The 23,617-nt window shown below is 45.9% G+C and overlaps 1 protein-coding gene across 1 annotated transcript in view; it reads left to right on the forward strand.

The window, feature by feature from the left end:
- LOC111144138 (calcium voltage-gated channel auxiliary subunit alpha2delta 3) overlaps positions 1-23,617 on the forward strand; it is an 868,443-nt gene that overhangs the window by 560,143 nt on the left and 284,683 nt on the right. Inside the window, exons 12-13 of the mRNA XM_022498297.1 lie at positions 10,654-10,732; positions 21,149-21,282. Coding sequence (XP_022354005.1) covers positions 10,654-10,732; positions 21,149-21,282 — 213 coding nt within the window. The remainder of the gene's footprint in view (positions 1-10,653; positions 10,733-21,148; positions 21,283-23,617) is intronic.

Genomic DNA, 23,617 nt, shown 5'->3' on the forward strand with positions numbered 1-23,617 from the left:
ACTAGTTATTTAAAATACAAATGACGGAGCGCCTGGGTGGCTCAGTGGGTTAAGGCCTCTGCCTTCGGCTCAGGTCATGATCCCAAGGTTCTGGTATCAATCCCTACATCGGGCTTTCTGCTCAGCAGGGAGACTGCTTCCCTCTCTCTCTCTGCCTGCCTCTCTGCCTGCTTCTGATCTCTGTCTGTCAAATAAATAAATAAAAAAATCTTTAAAAAAAATAAATAAATACAAATGACTTCAGGCTTTGCATGGCTTCCATCTGGAATGAAAGGGCAACCTAGGGAAAAAAACCATACTATAAAACTGATGATCTACGCATGCGAGGCCTCAGCTAAGACACCATTTTCTGGCTCCTGAAGATGAGATGGTAATAACAAAGACCAGAGCTTTTCAAACCACCCCCTCCCCATTTATTACTATTTATCACTGAGCTTCAGTGTAAAAAAATTCATAGGGGAAGGTGAAATTTCAGCTGGTTGATAGCAGATCAGTCTGGGAAAATAGGAAAGCATTTAAAATGAAGTTGGCAATGAAGGAAAGAGCTCTAACCCTGATAAATTAACGTGTGTCCCATGCTGACTTATTTTGACCTGTAAAATTTGTGAAAACAGAAGGGGAGAAAGTGGGTGACTGATACTCTCTGAAAATCTGCTACATCCCAGGTGCCGAGTTGGGTACAGTTTGCCTCATTCTGCCCCCACAACATCCTCATTTCTTTGGGAGGGAGAAGTCAATGTAATTCAAGAAAATAAACAAGTCATTAAGATACCTACAAAATGTACCAAGTATCATGAAGGAGACAAATGGGATGAGAGGGAGTTAGCTATAGAAAATGAGAGAGTGAAGAACATTCCAGGCAGTGGGACAGATAGATGATTGATAGACAGATTTAAAGCAGAATGAGGTTGTCATGTTTCTGAGTCTTCTGGGCATCTTAGCTGTGATCAGGGATTGGGAATATTTTCCAAGTGCAATGGGAAGACATCAGAGGGTTCTAAGGTAGGGAATGACATGATCCCAAGATGTTTCATAAGTGTAACTATCAGCATGCCAATGTGTAATTAGTATCCCTTTTTCATAAGTAGATCTTCTGATCTGTTCCACTAAATTTAATGGCTTTACACACATTGGTTTGTGTTTTTGTTCATGGTGTTGAATGTGTAAGTTTTCTTGGAAAAAGGGGCATGCCTGTGAACAAATCACTGTCACCGCTCGATTTCTCTAGGTCTGAGAAGGCAAGGGAAGCAGAGAGGAACCTCCCAGCCCTACAGATCTGTAGGCCCTGAGGTGGTCAGCAGTCTGAATCTTGGCAATGAATTTGTTTTAAGAGCCCTCATATCAGCAGAAAATGATTTTTATGGTATGGCCAGTCAACATAATGTTTGAGTGCTAGCTCCATGCCAAACACTGCACTGGATTCTATGGATTCAAAAATGAATGAGATGGGGGTTCTATCTGTCCATTCTATCCCTCCTCCTTTAGATGTGGTCATCCAAAGGCCCCATGATGTGATGTGCAAACTCGGGGTCTGTAGTGGTGCCTCTTCCTGGCATATCCACCTTGTTCTTACATATTGAGGACTCATTCCCAATGTGAACTCTGGATCTGGTCATGGATGGCCAATATCTGGGGCTCACCAATCATTGGAGAAGGGGTGTATAAATGAACAAATGAACTTCTCTCTCAATTTGCAAGCACTGAAGATGAACAGCCCATTTTGATTGTCCAAAGAACACAATTTGCTTTTGAGAAATTCCAAGTACAGAATACAAGAAGTATATAAAACAGAGGTTCTTGACCTGGGATCCAAAGGTGCCTCAGGAATCTGGGTCTTTGGTAGAGGAGATGCCCCACATCTCATGACTCTTATCTGAAATAGTGAATGTACAACTTCAGGCATTTTTTGTAGGGGTAAAGTCCACAGCCTTTGCCAAAGTCTCAATGGCTCTTACAACTCTGCCAAGGTTAATAGAAGTTGTCATCACTGTGATTCTACTATTAGGGACTGTCAGTCCCATTATCCTTGGTAACGGCAGATATCAGTGATGACTCCTCAACACCCTCCCCTAGGAAGGATCCTCTTCTTCACCCACAATAGTCCATTTCCTCTTTAACCAGACCTCTGGGCAGGGTCGAGTGGGGGGTGTCTGTGGATGGGAAATTTGGCTTTCCTCAGCTCACTTTGTTGAGTTTTACTGCAGCAAATTGTCTCAAATAACACTTAGATGCAACTCTCTGCCTGGAATTCACTGCTTCTGACCTGCGCTTGCAACCATTACTGGGTTTGCTCTTGCCCACCGGCAGTGGGCGGATGATCCACATGCTAGCCACACATAAGGATAGTACAGCCTGAGGGTTTAACTAACTTGCTCAAGGTCACCAAGCCAGTAAGTGTGGTGCTGGCCCCACCTGGAGCCCACGTCTCCTGATTCCCAGCTGTTTTGAGGGTACTCAGTATTTATTTGAATCAGACATGGTAAGGTGCACAGACGTAGAAATGCCTGATGTGAAGGAAGTTTGTTATCCTGGTAGTCCCCTAGAAGCGAGGGGCATGCCTTACCCCATGGAGCTGCACCAAGGGGAAGGACCAAGGCAAGGTGAGTGGGCAAAGAGAGAGAGGGAGAGGGAACTAGAGGGCTGAAGGCTTGTTGTGATTTCCATGGGAAGAAGGAGGCAAAGCAGGGTAAGCAGGCTTAGGGTTGAATAATACTGGTGGGCATCGGAGCACTGGGGCTGTCCCTTGCTGTCTGGTACCAGGCCATGGAGCGATTAGGGTAGGCGGCTAAAGGGTGAGAATGTAAACAGCTGGTAAAAAGAGGAGTTGGCTTTGGTTTGTTTGCATTCATAGATGCACTCACCGACAAGTCATTTGTTACCTACAGGAATTAGCGAACCCTCGGAGAGGTACTTCCTCCAAGGCAGCAAGGTCCCAGGTGTCAGAGCCTCAAAAATACAGAACCTAAAAAGACATAATTAATATTCTGGCTTTGCCTCCTGGATGAAGTCCATGGGGCTAGACAGTCGAGTGAATTGTGTCACTCCCTTTGAGGATGTTTGTCACTTGGCTCCTTGCTGCTCCGTGAAACAGTGTCATAGCCTGTGTTCTCCCACGCGAACTCAGCTCACGTCTCCGAGCAACTCAGAGACACCTTCTCCTTCACCTTGACAAAACACATGGGCATGACGCTGGATTGAGTCTTCCTGCTCAGAAGATCACAAATAGCGTTTTTTTCTGAATTGGGATATTTTCAATACCACACATGAAGTATCAGGCATTGTGCTGGAGAGGAAAGAGATTATACAGACTCATAGAGCATCCCCCCCAGTGACAGTCCATTTATCATAATGATCTGTGATATTCATTTGTTGAGATTTTATTATTTTTGTAATCTAATTCAATTTGTCCCATCTTACTGTGGCTCAGGGCAGTGTTCCCTTATGTGCCTCTCCTCATCATTTGGATAAGGTTGTTTCTTCTTTTATTATGAGCATGATGGCTTCTGGATCAAAGCGGCCTGCTCAATATAACTGTTTCCATTGGCATCAACCTTCTCTGGGGCTACCTCTGCCCTTGCAGTGCTTTTGTGAAGATGTTATTGGCAGTGACTGATGGAGCATTTGGGCAATAATCAAGTTCCAGCCCTGGTCTTCCACTTAGAGTTTAAAGATTTTATTCAGGGGTGCTTCTCTGCACCAGAATTCATTGAAATGAGCAAATAGGGAAAGTAGGTTAGGAATATCTTTTGTGAAGATACAGATTAAGAACATACTCAGTAATAGTAAATTGGCCTTTAAGACATAAAGACATCAGGGGACTTATTTCTAAAGTCGATGTTGCACACCATTTTTGAGAAATCCTGGAGGTGTTTTAGGGAATAATTGAGTTGGGCAGTGAGTCTGAAGGGGCATGAGCAGGTGGGAGGACATGAAGGTGAGTTCACGTGCTTATTTAAAGAGGCTGCCTCTTGGCTGAATGAAAATTTGGGACCCATGGATGTGGGCCCTCAGAGGTACTAGACCATTCTTTTAACAAGTCCCATTTATATGTATAATCCATTTAAATTGCATGTTTAATAAGGTGTAAGTACTAGATTTATAGTTAAATGTTATTTTTAAATGAAAGGTTTTTTTTTTTCTTAAATAACTGTAAAGACTATATATTGGGAGGTTTTTAAGTGTTCTGTCCTCAGCCCTTTCCTCGGTATGTGGGAGCAAGAGTGGGGTAATTGTCACTTCAGGGAGCAGCTTTGGGTGTGTAGACTCGGCTCTAGCTGCAGACATGTGGGTACAGATCTGCCCTTTCATAGCGGGACAAAGAAGGGCAGATAGCAGACCCTGCTTACCCAGTCTGGTTGGTGTGTGATGTTCGTGCCTAATTGGGTTGACACAAACTTTAAAAAAGAAATAAATGTCCTTTTGATCCATCACTTCTTTTTTTTTTTTTTTAAACCACATACAGGATTATAAATTCCTGGAAGTTAGCCTCAATCCTTAGCAATCTATGGAAACACACTTGTTTGAAATGGCTCTAATGATTTCTTAATTCCTGGTTCCATTTGCCTTTGCTGAGCCCTCATCTTCTCAGTGTTTTTTTAAAACATGTTGGTGTCAGTCTTACTTATGTCAGACCCATAGTGCTTTAAAGATGTAGATCCATGGCCTACTTAGTCTAAGTCTCTGGAAGGGGGTGTTGGAGTAATGTATGATTCAAGGTCCCCGGCGATTCTGATATCCAGTGAAGTCTAAGAGCTCTCCCCACCCTGGCCAGAGCCACTGTCATCTCTCACCTGGAACATATCAGTGGCCTCCTACTTCAGTGGCTCTGTGTCTACCCTGTCTCTCTCTGCCTGTGGTCTTCAAACTTGGTTGCACACTGGAACCAAGGGAGATTAAGAGACCCTCTGCTCCCGAAGATCTGATTTATTTACACTTGGATGAGACCTGGGCATTCAGAATTGTAAGAACATCACAGGAAAATCAAATGGGCAGCCAAGTTGAGCATGACTTGTTCTCCACATTGTAGACAGATCTATCCTTTTACAAGATCATGTTTGGCTCACGTCAGGCTTCTAGGCAGTCTCTTCTGTGGTTCTGTTCTCTAACAGTGGTTGCAAGGGCCCTATTGTCTGCCCACATTCATTCTCTACGACTTGTCCTGGTTGACTGCACTCCATTTCCACTGGTTTCTTCAATATCCCTTGAGCATGCCTATCTCAAGGGTTTCAGACCTTCTGTTCCCTTTGCCTGGAACATTCTTCCCCGATAGCCATGTGTCTTGTTCCGCCCCACCTCCTGCCCCTGTTTTGTTCAGATCCCTAATCACATGTCACCTTATCAGGGAGGGGGTTCCTTCCTCTCTTCCTAAAGTAGCAGATTTCATCCCTCTCCATTGCCTTACCCTGCTTTATTTTCTTCATAAGCATTAAATCTTACAAATAAATGTTAGATACAAATTTGCCATTAATTATTTGTCTCACCTTCATGAAAATGTAAACTCCCTGAAGACAGAGAGTTTGTCTTGTTTATCCATTTTATTCCCAACACCAAACCCCATTATGAGCATGATGGCTTCTAGATTAAAGCCAAGAATGGTCCCTGGTTCATAGTAGGTGCTCAGAAGCTACTCGTGACAGATGGGTGATGACTTGCTACTCTTGAACTGTCTCGAAAGCATGGTCATCGGTGATAACCCATTCATTACCAAAGGGAACGTGTGTGGGGGGTGGCAATCTGCTTTCTGGTTGTGCTGTGCCCATGATAGCTCTGTTGGAAGGCACTCTCCTTCCTCTATTTTAATGACTATAGAAAGAATAAGTTTGGTTCATTATTAAAAACTCAAACTACCTATATTCACCCAAGTTGAGAGGAATGGTACCCCTCAAATTTCTGGTAGGAACTGCATCTACATGAGTCAGAGCATAATTTGTGTTTTGGAAAAACAGGATTGAGTTTTTTGTTTGTTTCGCTTGGGAAATTTTATACTAAGTAGATTAAATTAAGTGAATTTGAACTTTGAAGTGTCCACATTCTAACATTTTATTAAGCTTAATTGGGTTTACAGAACATTTAAAGACCATACAAAATTAAATGGGAGATCAAAATGAACTAATAGGTTGATGCAGACTTTTTTCCCCCCTGCCTTTGTGCTGCTTTAACAAAAGTGGTGCCTTCATGCCTACAGAAAATGGGCACAGAGGCCTGACTTTCTGGGGAGCTTCGGTGTGTCCTGTTCCTGCAGTGGTCCAAACTGAGCCACAGTTCTGTTCTTGATATTCTGTGCTGTGAACTTGACTTTTGGAACGACCTCTGACCTGAAAAATATCTGGGCTCGAGGCAGACTTGTGACTAGGTCTTTAGCGGTGCTTCTTGGAGAAGAAATCTCCGATTGTTGGAAATAAAATATATCAGGTTACAGAATCTGCTAGTGATAGAAGTGAGGAGCAATTTGATTATGTTACTCTGGAAGGTTTTGCACTCAGTTAATTGAGTCATGGAGCATGGCCACCCACTGGGGAAGATGCAGGGCTGGGTAGTAATGTCCACATAATGTCTCTTCCAGTGTGACATTTTCACCCTTATGGTGATTCTTCCTAGATCCTTACAGAATAGTTGAGGAAGTTGCAGTGTGATTACTTTCTCCTCATTTAAAATGATCTTTCAGGGACGCCTGGGTGGCTCAGTGGGTTGAGCATCTGCCTTTGGCTCAGGTCATGATCTCAGGGTTCTGGGATCGAGACCCGTATCAGGTTCTCTGCTCATCAGGAAGCCTGCTTCCCCCTCTCTCTCTGCCTGCCTCTCTGCCTACCTGTGATCTCTCTCTCTCTCTCTCTCTGTCAAATAAATAAAATCCTTAAAAAAAAAAAAACATTTTAGGGGCACCTGGGTGGCTCAGTAAGTTAGGCTAACTGAGTTAGATCTTAGTGCCTTCGGCTCAGGTCATGGTCTTAGGGTCCTGGGATCAAGCCCCGCATAGGGCTCTCTGCTCAGCAGGGGGCCTGCTTCCCCCTCTTTCTGCCTGCCTTTCTCCTTTCTGCCTACTTGTGTTCTCTCTCTCTGTCAAAGAAATAAATAAAATCTTTAATAAATAAAGTAAAAAAATAACATCTTTCATCATTAAAGCAATACTTGTTCACTTGTAAAAACACTGAAGACGTAAAAAGTGACACAAAAAGTCTAAATCTCCTTGAAGAAAAATACGGTTTTATGTTCTCCAATATCCCACAACTTGCTTTTCTCCACTTACTAATTGATAATGGATGCCTTTCTGCATAAATATATGGCCACATGGTATTCCACTCCGTCAATACACTATAACCTTTTTAGCCAATCAGCTGTCAAGAGACACTCGAGCTCTAACACTTTTCGACTATTACAGATCACGAGGGTGAGCATTCTTTTTCTGTGTATTTGTGAAAATGTATAAAATGAAATTACAGGGTTTTAAGAAGCTGTGCAACTCTATATTTTTTCCATATGCCTACCACTTCCTGTCATCTTTGATACCCACTCGGCCCCTCCAGACATTTTATTTGGTATCTGGGTTATAAGATAAATGCCTAGAGGTAGAATTACTGGGCCTGAAAAAATTACAAATATAAATTGCTTTGGATATTGTTAAAATGCTCTCCAAAATATTTATTTTGGAGTAAAACGCCTTCTCTTTTGTTGCCAGTTGAAAGGCATCATTGTGAGAAATCCAGGGCGTGAACCGAGTATCATTTGATGATGTTTATTTTATAGGCAGAGATGTGACAAGTCATTCCCCTGCCGTTTCTACACTTGATCTTAGCCAAAAGGCCGAGAAGCGATCCCCTGCCGTTTCTACTCAGATAAGGAGGCCAGTCCGCTGGGAGCCAAGGGCGCCACATAAATGGAAATATTGAACATGATTCTGATTTTCTTTCATAAGCAATACAATAAAATGCAAACCAACAAAATAAATACGATGCGTATAAATCGCTTAGCATGCACCTGACCCCAGGGGATGGTGCTAGCTAGGGAGTCAGGGCAGTGGTGTAGGAACATGGTGGGGGTGTGGGGGCAGGGATGCCGGTTTCCGTTGTTGTGGTTATTGTTAGCACAATTATTCTTGAGCAATCGTGTCTGGTCGGAAGTTTGGCACAATCCTACTGGTTTTCCGAACGGGTTGCCATCTATTTAAGTGAGGAATTATAGATGTTTGGCCAATGATTCCCAGCACTGTTCTGGAGTTTTAACTATGCTGCTGAGAGAGAACTCAGTTCATCCTGAGCTGCTTCTTCTGGATGGCAGGGGAGATTTGGTATATGTAGGTAGCTTTCCTTGAAAACAAGCGGGCTGCTCTGTGCCAGATCTTTTCTTCTTTGCCCACAAAGGTAGACTCCTGGCTTCACCTGCTAATAGCTATCCTTTAAGCCGTCCACTTTGTTAAGAACCAGTGGAGAGGCAAGATTTGATAGGTTTTGTGTTTTCCCTTTATTAAATAGCTTAAATTTGAAAGAAAGGTGAAGATGTAGGAAAAAAGCAGCGGTCTGTGTCTCAAAAGACCCAGACCACTTTGAGTGCATGCTCTGGGCCATGGGGCTGGTTGGGGTTTTCTAAATGGACAGACGCAGCATCTTCAGGAGATTGAGAGGAGGCCCCAATGTTATCCTGAGGTCGCTGAAGACCTTTCCCATTGAATCGGGACTTGATGAAATTAAGCAAATCATTTTATTTAACTGAACCTCAGTTTCCCCCTTAATCAGACATCTTCAGCTAAATGCCAACAGTGGCCAGGCAGGAAAAGTGAATAGGGAAGTTACGTTTTTTGGGTGGTGGGGAGGTCAGTGATAACTACCTTTGGCCAAATAAGGCTGCCTTATTTTTTTTCCCTGAAAGAAGCCAGAATCTCCCAATTAAAAAATAATAATAATAATAAATAAATAACATATCCTTTCTCTGTCAGTGTGACTCCTTTGGGAATAGTGTGGAAAAGAGTGAAGGGAATGAAGAGAGGCAAAGTTCTCTTTGCCTACTCAGCGACCCAGGAAGTCCCCTAGGAGCTCTGATGGATGGAAGGGCTGCTTTGTTGCACACAAATGAGAACTGGCCAAGGTGACATAATGACAATGTGTATTTCAACATTTCTCTCTAAGCTAGCTCCTAAGTTACGATGCCCAGATAAGAGAAGATTTATAGTTAAAACAAAATTGGGGGCACCTGGCCAGCTCAGTCAGTAGAGAACACAGATCTTGAACTTGGGGTTGTGAGTTCAAGCCCCACATTGGGTATGGAGCCTACTTTTTTTTTTTTTAAGATTTTATTTATTTATTTGACAGAGATCACAAGCAGGCGGAGAGGCAGGCAGAGAGAGAGGAGGAAGCAGGCTCCCTGCTGAGCAGAGAACCCGATGCAGGGCTCGATCCCAGGATCCTGGGATCATGACCTGAGCCAAAGGCAGAGGCTTTAACCCACTGAGCCACCCAGGCACCCCATGGAGCCTACTTTTAAAAACATTAACTCATTCATTCACTAAAGCAAAATCTGCCTTTTTTATACTCAGCTAGGAGCATTCATATGTTTGTACCCATTCATGTATTGAGTTTTAACGTTCCAAGCACTGTTCTCCATTAGGACACAGCCAGGAGAAAGAGACATCCCACCCTTCCCTGTGTCAGGGGCACCGTCTGTGGAGATCAACCTCACAGATGTAATTGCACGAGATACTACTTCACAACAACTATAGTAAAGGCACTGAAGGAGCAGTGGGTGCCTGAACCAGTCTCGGTGGGCTGGACATCAACTGGGGTCATATGCCCAGCATCTTCATCTGATGGCATGTCTTCCTTTAACTTGGCCACAGGGAGGTAGTCATGGGGCTGTGCGTGGCCTCCAGCAGAGTTTTGTTTGGACTGGGTACTGTTGACCCACATACTGTTTTAACTTTGAATTCAAGGGCTGCAACCCTTTTAATCCCCTATCTTTCTTCCATCTAACCCTCAAGTACTACTTTGGGAGAGGGGTGGTGCTCTGTTTCAACGGATTCTGGCCTCATGAGCGAGAGTTGAGAAAGCAGTAGAAAATGAGAGAGCCAGGGTTTTACACGTGCTCTCTGCTCTTCGGGAGCCAAAAGCTTAAGAAGGCTAGAAAGAGTCCCCATTGGTCTCCTGGCTACAGGCCGTGCCTCTGGACCCAGTTAATTACCTCCTAAAATCATGCCAGACACCACAGATGGTAAGAGTGTCTGCAGCCTGTCCTCACCATGGGGGGGGGGGACGTTGAGGGTCTTTTGGTGGCGTTTGTATTCCCAAGAAGAGCGTTTCCTGTGTGGATGAGGAAAATGATTACGGATTCGGTCCAGACCGAGATGGTCCTTGTCTATATGTGTGCACCCCACCCCTTCCCCGGGCCCGCGCTGCTGCCCATTTCCTATTTTAGGTCGCTCTCCTCTGTCGTGAGTTGCACACCGAAAAACAACCACAGCCAGTGCCATATGGTTGAAAAGATCAAAGCCTCCAGTTTTGAATATATTTCTAGCTGACTGTGCTTCAAATGTCTTAAATATGTTCCTACAGATGGGAAGCCTGGGGCATTAAAGAGGAAAAGCACATGTGCGGGAGCCCCGCATGTGGTCTGGGCAGTGCAATGAAAGGTGCGTATCGCTGACGCCTGTGCTCCTCTTCCTCCCAGGTCCGCATCTTCACCTACCTCATTGGGCGAGAGGCTGCTTTTGCAGACAATCTCAAGTGGATGGCTTGTGCCAACAAAGGTAGGTTCTCCCCATGTGCTGGACTCCCAGTAACTTCCCCTTGAGTGCGCCGAAGATGGGATAGTCAAGAGAAAGCAGAAAGTTCTCAGACGAGGCTATGAGTTCTAAGATAAGATTTGGGTATTTCTAAGTGGTGTGTGATAGACTTGGAACAACTTCTCCCAAAATACGTTGACGGATTTTGAGGACATCGTCAAGGGGAGTGGTTAAGCCTCTGCACTCTGCCGCGTAGTAGCTGGGTGAGCTTGGGAGAATTACTGGCCATCAGCAATTTACTGTCCATCCAATATATCTATGTGCTCACTCCCCATTCTCCATCCCCTTGCAGTTAGGTGGGGCCTCAAGACAGGCTCTGGCCAGTAGGCCGTGAGCAAAACCAAGCTGGGTCATTTCTGGGCTAAAGCTTTTCAGAGCTGGTGTGATAGTGTCCATACTCTGTTCTCTTGCTCTTGTGAACTCTAAAAACTCTGTTCCAGACGAAGTAGTCATTGAATGACTTCATCAGCCTGGTTCCCTGAGTGACCACCAGGGACTGGTGCCCTTCTACTCCTCCTGCGTCCTGCCAGCCCACATGGATATATATGTGTAATCGATAACCCTTTGCGCGAAGCCACTGAGATTTCCAGTTTGATACGTTCCCATAGCGTAACTTAGCCTACTTAACCTGATTAAATTCATTAACTTTAAACAGCCTCAATGATCTGATCTTCGAAATCAGGATGTTGAGAATACTTCTTCCTTTGATTCCTGTTAAATATCAAGATTAGTGAAATAGTGTAGATTAGGTGCCTGGTTCAGTGCTGGGACACGGTAAGTGCTCAATAACCATTGCCTTTTCCATATTCTGGAGTCCATTGATTAAGAATCTCCTGTTGTGTGTTGGAAACAACAGTTTAGGGAAGGCAGAGGGAGGGAAAGAATAGGGCCCTCTCGTTTATGAAGGGCTTCCTTCCTTTCATGCTACACACGACCAAGAAGGCAAAGCATAGGCAGCAAATAGGTGGTAGAGTCCAGACTACTGGGGTCTTTGACTGGAGTTCAAATCCAGCCTCCACCATCCACCACCCACGCACAAGTTACCAAACCTCTCTGGATCTGAGTTGTGTCACCTACAGAAGAGGGGTAGTGATGACACGTGCCCCAGCTGTTGTTAGCCTGAAATGAGACTGTGCAGGTCAAGCTGGGAGCGCAGTGCCTGGCACATAAATGCCCTATTATTTCCTGGTGCCATTTTGATCTGCAAGCATTGTCCTCTTTCCCCCTCAGAGGCTACATGCTCCATGAGAGTAGCCTTTAGCTCTGATTACATCATGAGCACTGGAGGAGCACCCAGCCTCCTGTCTTACTCAAAATGAGTGCTCATTTAATGTTTGAAAAATGAGTAAATTGCTGTAAACACTAATAAAGGAAGACATGTCCTATCGCAAGGTACACTGGTCGTGATGGACATAGGTGGTCTTTTTTTTAATATTATCTCCTAAACCATCCATTATTTTTAAAAGTTCCAGAGTTTGTGCCTCCGTGGAGGAAAGAGGATTCCATGAAGAGTTTGCACATCCCAACTCTTAAGAAAAAGTTATTTCAGTTGCAAGCAAGCAAAGTTGCTCTCTGAAATTAAAAAAGAGGAGTGTTTTTGGAGAGGAAAAGAAGTGACTCAGAGCCCAGAGTGGGAAGGGAAGCTCACGTCTCATGAGGAACCAGGGGGCTGAGTTTCAGTTCTTTTCCTCCTCCATTTCTTTCATTGCTCTTTGGCATTCTTCCTCTCTGTAGACAGACCCCCCGCCGCATGGTGCAATCCAGAAATGACCACTCCATGCCATGCACACTCATCTGTCCACACAACACACTGTGGGCAGGACATGGTATTAGGACAAAGAGTTTGTATCTTCTCCACTTGAGACTGATCAGCACTTTAAATTCGATTTCAAGTCCCTTCCTTCCCCCAGAAAAGATTATGACCCCCCTCTAAGCTTGGGGTAGGACTCCCCACTGCTGAACTGGGTGTGGGCAGAGGTAAGCCCATGGAGAAAAACAGGTGCATTCTGGCAGGGTCTCAGCGCCCTGGTTGGGTGGACGTGGGAAGTGAGTCGTGAAAACGTACGTGGCCAAGCAAATGAACATTGCTCACCCTTCCCTTTGCTTGACATTGTTTTGAATTATCTGCTTCTACTTGGAACCATCTTTTAAGCTAGTGTCAGTTCCCTCCATCTAAAAAGTAGACAACTGCATGGGAGGTTTTAACGTTTCCTTGAAGGGCTAACAGAACACATCTTATGATGATTTCAGTTTATTGGCCGGCTGGCCTCACCAAAAGGTATCAGCAATTTGGATTGTCTCAGAATAATGCATCTGGCTTCACTTCAGGCCAGAGTACAGGGGAAACATAGGCATCAAGATATGGGGGCTGTGCGGCTCCCAGATTTCCTCTGAGTGAAGAGGCCATTGTTGAAATAAGTTTTGGAACTTTGTTGACCTTTAAAAACCTTGAGCGAGCTATACACGTCTCCCCATTTTTTCCTTTATTTTGTGGTCTTGAAAAGAAGGAGTTCCTTTCCATTTTCAAATTTTTAAAAATGTTGCTGTTATTCCTGCCACATCAGATTTGCCATCCTTCCCCACCAGCTAGTACGCCTTTAGTCATGGGTTCTTGTTTTTACCACTGTCTGTGTCCAGCTGATGAAAATTACTCAAATTGAAGTCTTGTCTTAATCAACTAATATTACACCATAATTTAGTTTTAGTCATTGTTTATAAGAATCTTTGAAGCATCCTTTTGAAGACAATTTGGTCAACTCTGAGTATTCCAGGGCCTGGCTATAGAACGGAGCCCTTTAGATTTAAAAAGTCTGAGTGCAGCAGCTTGGAAAACCCAAGGAGGTAATAGTAGATGCTTAGCTGGCCAGGCCATTGGATTCCACAGTGATCCTCCTTCTCTTCCTGTATAAATCCGGTCATTGCCTTCCCTGCCAAAGCAAGTCTCTCTGAAGAGGTCTGCCTTCCTTACTCTGCTTCTTTTCTTGAAGGGCCTTGGGAATAAAATGTCATTGTTTGCCACTCTTCAAAGTAACAGTTGCCATCAAAATGTTAGGTTCCAGTCATCTGTGCCCATATAAACATTGGCTTCACGTTGCGTCAGTTATGGGGTTTTGGACCACGTAACATCAGTGAGCAAGTATTCTTCTATGGTCATTAATTAAATCATTGTTTATAGTCTCAGATTGTTATAGTATGGAGGCAGCATAACATTTTTCATCTCAAGTGACATGAGGTCCAGAGGGGCCCCCCCCCTTACATATTTTCTCCCTGAGTCAGCCAAGTTCTTCAGTGAAATGAAGCATTAGCATTCGGGGACCAAAACAGACCCAGGGAGAGCCCAGGGGAGCCCAAGGAGAAGCCTGCTGGCTCACTGGCCAGAGTGACTCAGGAGTCACAGGACCAGCACCGACCTTTCCTCTGGTTCGGTGGCTGAGAACCCACGATCGGTACAGGTCCTCTCGCTGGGAAGTCTGGTAGCCAAGGAGACAGTTCTCAGCCAGTGCGCCTCAGACACTGTCCCCTGGAAACGGATTCCTGGGGACTCCCACACCTGTGGCAGGGGTTCTCTGCCTTGTCCAATCTCCTAGCAAAAACCAGAAAGGCCTGGAGCTCATCGGTTTGTTTCATTTTATGCATAACTAGGTCCTATCATGAGGGAGCCAGCCCTAATGAGGCAAAGCAGCAAGCCATTTTAAATACATTAAAACAATCATTGCCACTGTAGAATGGCTCGTGGAATTTAAAGCTCTGCTTTCACACTATTGGATAAACAAGTGAACTGGGGAAGCAGAAGAGAGGGGCTGACTAGCCCAGATATTCCATAAAGCCATGATGACCTTCTCTAACATTCAGTGTGCCAAGATTTTAAATAAGCACTGCCTGATTCTCCTTCAAAAATCATGGTGAAGGGAGTGTTTTCCAGCTGTGCAAATAAAGAAGGGCCTCTGTGTTTGGGTTCTCAACCAATCCGTCATCGTTAGGTCAAATGGAAACACCACATGAGTCTCTCTTGGTTGTCTGCTCAGCTTGTCCCTTCTTGATGGGTTAATGGTCATTTTCTCATTTGAAAGAGCTCTGGTGGACTGAGCCCTCCTCAGAAGTTCAGACCCACAGTCTTTTTCTATCAAAAAATTATGAACTACACTCTACCTTTCCAACTGTCTTGTTCCCTCACTAAATTTATGAGGCCAGAATGGTTGTAGGTAGGGTTGAGTGAAAAGTGGAGATTAAAACGTTTTGCCATTTTGGAACAGGTGGGAGAAGGCAAAAATGCCATTCAGATATATTTGTGTAATTCTTTTTAAAAATTTTTGTACCTTTAAAAAAAAAAAATTTTGTACCTTTTGACTAATATCTCCCTAATTCCCTCAAAAACTCCCCTCCCTCCCACCCCTGGTAACCTCATTCTACTCTCTGGTTCTACACCACGTTTGGGTTTTTTTGATTCCATGTAGAGTTCACATATAAGTGATATCATATAGTATTAGTATTTTTTTGTCTGACTTATCTCATTTAACATGGTGGCCTCAGTGTCCATCCATATTGTCCCAATGGCAGGATTTCTTTCTTTCTCATGGCTCCGTAATACTCCAGGGGGTACATTCTGTATAACATGAGGATTGGAGTGGAGAGGATGACGGTGATGAAGCTGAAGACGGGGGTGTGTTGTTAGTCACAGCTAAGCATGCTCAGTGATAGGTAGAGTGCCAAGGACATCTGTATATTATCTCTTTTTACCTCTTAATGCTTTTGGAGGGGCATGAGCAGGAAACAGACCCGGAGCAACTGGCACCTTGCCCCAGGTTAGCAGCCCACGGATGGCAGAGCCAGGATTCAGGCCCAACAGATCCAAAGCCTAAGCTTAGCTCCTCACCAGGCTGTGAGGTCACCTCTCTCTGGGAGGAAGAAAGACCTGTTTCAGGGGAGACTTTTGCATGCGTCCCATAATAGGAGAGAATCTAGAAAATGAAATTTAAAGATTGAGGCAGGATTTTAATATGCCATAGCTAATAAAGGCTGGACGAGGATTTACACCCAGCTGATGTGACCCACAAGTGGTCGTGCCCCTGCCTGTGTAGGCCTGTGGTCCAGTTCCTGACATTTTACAAATGGGGACACTCGGGCTCTGAGAGGAGACAAGGTAGGGGCATTTGGCTCAGCGACAGAGCTGCACACAGGCCAGCATTCCTAGCTCCACTGCCTGATCCTTCAAATTATTTTTTCTAGCATACCATTTGAAATTAAAAGTGTCCTGTTATTCACCAAGGAAAAGGTTTGCCCCTAAGGGGGAGGTTTGGGGCTGATTCTGATAGCTTCATGCTCAGGAGAGATGCCCACAGAGGCCCACAGAGGTGCCCTGCCCTGGGGCAGGGGGGGCGTCCTCTCCCAGTGGGTTCTTTCCAACTCACCGAACATGTACCCCTCAGTTCTCAGGGCCTCTTGAGTGGACCTCTTGCTCAGTCTCCATGAAATGATCAGGAATCGTAGAGACAGAAACCTGTTTGCAAGCTGTGCGTTTCTCTACAGAAATAAGTGCTTTTTTAGTAGTGTGTACTGTTGACAGGGAGGAGGAAGGAGGAAGAGGGAGGACTGCGAGGGTCTTCCAAGTACACTGCTGCTCCCTTAGCGAATGCAAATCCACCTCCCAGCCCACCCCATTGCCCTGGCAAGACTGAAATCTGGGTACCGGCTTGCTCGTTTCCAGTGTGTCTTCTTTAAGAGGGCAAAAGCCTTTGGGAAGACTCACCAGGAGCAGTGTCCATCGCACCCAAGATGGAAAGAGGACCTTGGCGTGTGAGGTGAGGCACCCAGCCAGAGACTCCTACCGAGGAGTGGCCTCGTGGGGCCCTCAGCTCCGGCCCTGCTGCAAAGCTGAGTGTCAAATGACATGCTGAGGGGGCATCGTCTGCCGAGGCCTCTTTTAGACAAGGGTCCTCAGCACATCTCGAAGCGAGGGCGGTAAAATCTCAGAAACACAAAACACCAGGCTGCACGTGGTTGATCTCACTAACAGTGGTAACCCAGAGTTCACAGAAGGCTCTGCGAGGGAATAAGGTAAATAAATCGATGTTAGGTAGAAAAATGAGCAGACCACTTGTAATAGATGGCTAATTCCAGCATTAATTAGTCCTTGGTAATTACCAAATGATTGCTGATTCTGTTTTCTTGCATGATCTATGAAGTCCAAAAAGGCACATTAAAGAAGAGAATAAACATTCAAGGGCTAGAATTTAAAAGAAATAAAAGTGAGGGGTGGGAGGAGGGAAGGTGGCCAGTCCGGAGAGTGCAGAGGGAAAATAAGGGGAACACCTACAGTTGCAGCCAAGGCGTCCAGCCCTCAGGGACTTCCTGTTATCCATCAAAAGGTACATTTGTTAACTAAAACGTCTATGAAAATATTGAAACATAAAAAAGAGCCTTTCCAAAAGGTTTTAGGTTTTAATGGATTGGGGCTAGATGATAAATTTGCATTAAGCTCTTTACAGTGTACAGTACTCATAGCATTTTTGTAACTTCAGCTTCTCTTTTATACATCTGCATCTCTGAGATAAAACTCAGAACTGTGATCTGGATTTTCAGTAGATCTTTGGTGCTAATTACTGAGCATTTCCCAGGAACCTCAGAGAGCCCCACATTTCCCAACCCCAACCTCAACCTTCTCAGTCACCCAGACACGAACAGCCCATGAGGGGTGCCCTCCTGGGACGGGACCTCCAAACAGCCATGCCTGACCCTTCCCAATAAATGTCTCCGGTGGTTAAGAGCAGAGGCTTTGGAATCTGATGAACTTAGATTTGAATCGATCCAGGTTAAATTACTGTGGTTTCTTTCCTGTCTATACAGTGAGCCCACAAGTTGGGCTCTTGCGTGGCCCCAGTGCAGAGAGGCAAGGTGAATCACAGTCAGACCTCATGACTGTTCTTGCATTCCTATTGGCTGCCCCAGACCTCTGGGCCTGGTTCTGAAAATGGCACTCTGGACAAGATGGGCACCAGCTTTTTGTAGATGTCTTGGAGCTAATACTCCAGTGAAAGAGAGCAGAGTAAACAAAGAATGTGGTGGTGGGGTGCCATGAGAGGAATGAGTTCCGACAGCTGATCTCTGAACGATAGCAGAAGCCAGCCACAGCAAAACTGGATAGAAGGTGTGCAGGGCCGAGGGGGCAGCAAGTGCTAAGGCCTGGGGTTGGGGGTGGGGGATGAGCATGGCCTATGAGAGGAAGCAAAAGGCCAGGGAGCTGGAACAGTGAGCAAGCGTGGGAGTACAGAAGGGGATTCTGTCATGCAGGTGGGGAGGGGCCCGTTGAGGGAGAGTCTTGGCGGTCAGGGTTAGAAATTTGGATTTTATTCTAACTCTGAACAGAAGGTGTTTTAGGGTTTTAAGCAGGGAGGTGGTGATCTGCTTTATACTTTCAGATGATCCGTCTGACTGCCCAGAGGAGCCTAGATAACAAGGAGGGAGAGGGGCGCAGAGGCTCTGGGGAAAAGACGGTGGAGTCTTGGGTTAGCTGGGAGCAATGGAGATGGGAGAGAGGATTTCCAATGTATTATAGAGGTAGGGCCAGAGGGACGTGCTATTGGATTAGCTATGGGGTGGGGTGAGGAAATGATGACTATCAAAGATAATTCTTAAGTTTTTGGCCTAACTGGACAGTGGCGCCATTTACTAAGATGAGAAAGACCTACCAGGGGAGGAATGGATTTGGACGGGGAAACGGGGAGTTGGCTTTGGACGAGTTGAGTCTGAGAATCCCGTTACTCATCCCCATTGGAGGTGTCAGGTATACAGTTGGCTGTGGGTTTGTAGCTCTGGGGAGAAGCCAGCTTTTCAGAGCTCTGAACATGATAAGCAAGGCCAAGTAAGGGTGGTGTCCCAGTTCAGTCTCCTTCCAAATGCATGATTGTGTTTCCTTCCTACTCCCCTCCACCCCCACCATATAATGATCTGTCTCTCCCATCCTCCTCCTTACATTCATTCCCTTTCTTCTCTTGGCCCGGTGTTGGGAAACCCAAATCAGGGATTTTTACTGTTGGCTTTGAGCATGAGAATAAAAATGCAGACAAGCAAGAAAATTCCCACTGTCTTCAGTGCCCATTTGGTACATGACTCCATTGGGGTTGCTCTACACTGTGAATGGTTCACCCACGTACCCTGATGGTCCAGAACTCTCAGCTCTCTCCTTCTCCGCTCAACATGGCAACACCTGTCTTGGCTTGTCCTTTATGCCTTGGCTGTGGCTCTAAGACCCTTCCTCCAGAGCCTAGATTCGCCTACTAGAGAAGTAATGGAATGTTTTCTTGCTGATTCACACATTGACTGTAGCTGCCATGAAGGAAGGATGATAACTACAGATGCTCCCCATCACCCAGCAGTGCTCTTGCAACTTGCCTCCCCTACCTTGCCTCCCAGAAAGGGGTCTCCTGGAAGCCTTGGAAGAGCCCTGTCCCAGATGGGTGTCCCTCACTGGGGTGCCTGGCTTCAGGGAGATGAGCCCCCTCCCAGCCTACAAGCTAGAATAGGCACTCACAGCCTGCTCCTTTGGGGCCCTGTTTCCCCTGGGATGGGCGAGGCCCTGGCCCTGGACAGGAGTGACAATGCATGTTAATTAGCACTGTGCAGAGCTGTCATCAGGAAGCCAGAAGCCACATGGTCCCAACCTGGTTTGGGGTTGGCACAGCAAATTCAAACCAGCTGGCCTTTGTTTGGAAATGCCCTGGGAGGGCCCTGCCCCTTTTCTGGACAACAGAAGGGCTGGCATTTCCTTACCCAGAGCATGCTTTTAGACGGAAGGTTTCACAAACACTGTAGCAAGTGCTGTGTCGTATCTGGCTTCAGGGGCACACGTACCCTTCTCTGGTTTGTTGGCAAGTAGTACATGCCATGAACTTAGTTGTAAGGGTCCTTATGTGAAGGCATAGGGAGGAAACATGAATTTTGTCCATCCAGTGTTCCCCTTATTAAAATCCTCCCAAAGCTCCCTGCCTAATAAAGGAGGTTAAAGTCTAAACTGCTTCCCAAGGTCTTGTGGGACAGGCTGCTCATCTCTGATTTATAGCATTTGATTTCCAGCCCCTCTCCCCCAGCTTCCTCCTGCCATTCTGAGCTCTTTTCAGCTTCTAGAAAAAGCCTGACTCACACCATGGGCCTTTACTCAACTTTGTGGGAAACACAGTTCCTCTAGCTACCTGGCCCTCATCTTTCAGGGGTCAGCCCCGACCCTTCCTCAGGGTAGCTGGGTTGGATAGGCTGTCCCTGTTGTGATTTTCAGCATCATATTCGTTGTGCTACTTTGCAGTAGTCTCAGAGCTGCCAGGCCCCCGGAGGCAGGCGCAGTGCTCACCTTGTTAATCCCTGCTTCTCTAGTGTTGGGCCCCAGGAAAGACTTCCATAAGTGAATGAAAGCCCCTCGCTACCCCACCGGGGATCCAGACGTTGCTCAGTGCATGCCTTCCCTTCTCACATCTCCTAACCCAGGACGAAGCCAACCGGAGCCTGCACGAAAGACAACTCAAGATCAAAACGGTGTCCCCATCTGGGAGATGATAGCATGTTTAGGACTTTTCCTGTTACTGAGAAACCATGTCAACCCAGCATATTGAAAAGGCAGGTCTGGTAACCACATGAGGGGTGTGAGCTGGAGTTTCCCCCTCAAACACACAAAGGGCAAAAAAATTCCGGGGGAGCAAAAGGCACAGTTGAAGAGACCCCTACGCACAGGTGACCTTCGCTGTTTGCTGCCTGATACCTGCGAGAACGTGGGCGAAATCCGTCTCTCATCTGCCTCTGGCATCTTATCTTGCGAGTGAGCGTTGTATCTGCTTCATCGTGTTCTCAAGAACAAATGGGACAAAGCGTATCCACTGTTCAGCAGATTCTGTGCCCCTTCAAATTAATCATAGCTATGGTTAGGTATTAAAAAAAAAAAAGAGAGAGAGAGACGTGGCCTTTACATTTTGTGGTTCATAGTTTTTCTATTGGAAATAAACACACTGAAGTAAAAAAAAAAAAAAGTTCTAGAATGGCATGTAAAGAGGAGCCCCCCATTTCTGCCAGAAAAGGTGTAGATGTATGTGTAAGTGTATGTGTCCACGTATATGTATTGAAACAAGTCTGGGAGGACATTCTCTAAAGGGTTAGCAAGGGGCTTCCTCGGAGAGGTGGCTTTCTGGTTGACCTTACTATGATTCCTTTTGCTTGATTATATTTTCAGTCCCGTGAACGGGTGACTCATGAAGTGGATGATGGTAAAGAGGAGATACAATATTTAAAAAGGATAGGGAAAGAAACAAAAGAAGTTAAGCAGAGGCCAAGAAGGCGTGGCATATGCACGCTCTGCTATTGTCCGTCTTAATGTTACTAAGCTTGGTTCTCCCTTGGCAGGATTTTTCACTCAGATCTCCACCTTGGCCGACGTGCAGGAAAATGTCATGGAGTACCTGCACGTCCTCAGCCGGCCCAAAGTCATCGACCAGGAGCACGACGTGGTATGGACTGAAGCTTACATCGACAGCACTGTGAGTCCTTGAGGGCCGCTGGGGGTGGCCTGAGGGCTGTCCTCTGTTCATTCCAGAAGACAAAGGTGTTAACCTTAAAAACAAAACTGTCAGTTATTTTTCCTTGCAAAAGTGGGTTTATTCAGGAATAGCAGAGAATTGCAATCCAGGACAGGCAAACTACAGCAAAACCATAGGCAAATCCAAAAAACGAAAAGAGAGGAATATTTTATGGAGAAGGAGGAGAAAGTTGGAAGGGGCTGTTTTGAACAAAAACCCAGTTCAAGAGTTCAAGATGATGATGGTTTCCTGTGGGCTGAGTTGCAAGGGTGCTGGATTTCTTGTAGCAGCTGCAATGTATCTCTTTTCCTGTTGGGGCCTGTAACTGATGCTTCTTTCGCGTTGAGCATTCTAGCATTCTTCCGTGGGGTCTGTACTTGACAGTGCTTCCCACCGGCCTCCCTTCTAGCATCCACTTTCATGAGGTTTCCCTTTCCTGATTTTTCCAATGGCAGTTCTATCACTCTTCCTCCATGATAGGGCCCAATGACATTTTCCCTTTGTTGTGCCGTTTGTGTTGGTCTTCTCGACAGGCAAGTTGGGTGGAAAATCACAGTATCAGAATGAGGCTTGCACTTCTGGAAGGAGTTCAGTGGGCAGAGGAAAGTCCCTTTTTTTTTTTTTTTTAAGATTTTATTTATTTGACAGAGAGAGAGAAATCACAAGTAGGCAGAGAGGCAGGCAGAGAGAGGAGGAAGCAGGCTCAGTGCTGAGCAGAGAGCCCGATGCGGGGCTCGATCCCAGGACCCTGAGATCATGACCTGAGCCAAAGGCAGAGGCTTAACCCACTGAGCCACCCAGGCGCCCCGGAAAGTCCCTTTTTTACCACGTCTTCTCTCGTTACTTTGCTTTCCTCCTGTGTGTCCAGGTTCTGCCGGTAGTCATGTCTGTGGTCACGTTAGAGTCCGTCCTCGCCCTCTGAGATGCCCGCTCCTGGAGGTGAATCTTGGGGGCTCAGCTTTCGGGAGGGTAACCAAAGCTCGGCTCCAGCAGCGAGCGGGAGCCACGGTAGAGGCCGGCAGGTGCACATTCTTCCCACGGACAAGCAAGAGTGTGCTCCCGCGGTGGTGATAGCCGCACGGCACTGCCGTTGGAAGTCTGGCCACGGGCTCATTCTAACACCGACTTCCAAGCAAAAGAATCTGATGCTGAATTAGCGTAGAAGTCGCTTTGCCAATCATCCTGTGATGGCTCAATGGCTGGGTTTCGTGTGTGATTTCAGGGTGATTTTTCATACTGATAATGAGTCTGATGGGAGTGGCGTTTTTCATTTATTGATTGTAAATGTTCTCACGGGGCCTCTTCTCCCATCGTTTTTGTTGGGATTAACATCACATTAATCACTGTAACCCAGACACAGCTGTCCTCCGGAGTGATCCCAATGGCTGCGGTGGGCCGGCCTTTCTCTTGCTGGGCTTGCTCACTCTGGCTGAGGTTCTGGCAGCCGCAGCCAAGCATAGAGCGGGAACAGCATGTGGGAACCCATCTTGGAGGCCACCGCGGCCGCCTGCCCCACCTTGGCCTAAATAAAGGACGCGGTGGGACCACGGAAATAGGAGCTGGTCAGTCGCCCTGCATAGAGATGGATGTTAAACTGAAAAACCCTCTCTGGTCGCCAGGGAGACCTGGGGCTCTCATCGTTTTCACAGTCTGTCCCCAGGCTTGTTTAGAAGCATGGCAACAAAATAACCATAATTCCTGTGGGCATCAGCTACCAATCACAGCCAGAGCATCGGCCTGGGTGGGTTCCCCTCTTCCTGCGTGTGGCTGAGTAAGGCAGGTAGGAAGAGGAGCAGCAGGACTGGAGCTAAGAACGAAGCGAGCCTGTCACCCGGTGGTTTTGTGTGCAAACCCTAAATGACCACTTTGATCAAGTGTTCTACTTGTTTCATGAATTTAAAACCTATGAAACAGAGAGTCTGTGATTAAAACACACCTGGAGAGACAGACAGGTCCCTCGACTAGGAGGTCCAAGAAAAGGGATCCAACTGCATAGAGAAATTCAGTAGAGATAATGGTGGCTTCTCCGCTCTGTGGGGTTAGCGTGGTCTTCGTAACAGATGCTTTTGAGAAAACTAGGTAGCCATTTAGAAAAAAAAAAAAAAAAATTAGTTCTATTCATCGGGCCATAGCCAAGAAAGAAATCTGAATGGATCTGTAAAAAATGAAATCATACAAGCACTAGAACAAAACCCTCTATGACCTGGATTCAGAGAAAATCTTTCTAACAACGACTCTAAAATCCAGATGCAATGAAAAGACTAATAAGTTTGACTACGTAAAGGCAAAACAAAAT

This window comes from Enhydra lutris, unplaced genomic scaffold, assembly GCF_002288905.1.
Source record: "Enhydra lutris kenyoni isolate GAN:26980312 unplaced genomic scaffold, ASM228890v2 scaffoldscaffold10, whole genome shotgun sequence".
Taxonomy (NCBI): Eukaryota; Metazoa; Chordata; class Mammalia; order Carnivora; family Mustelidae; genus Enhydra; species Enhydra lutris.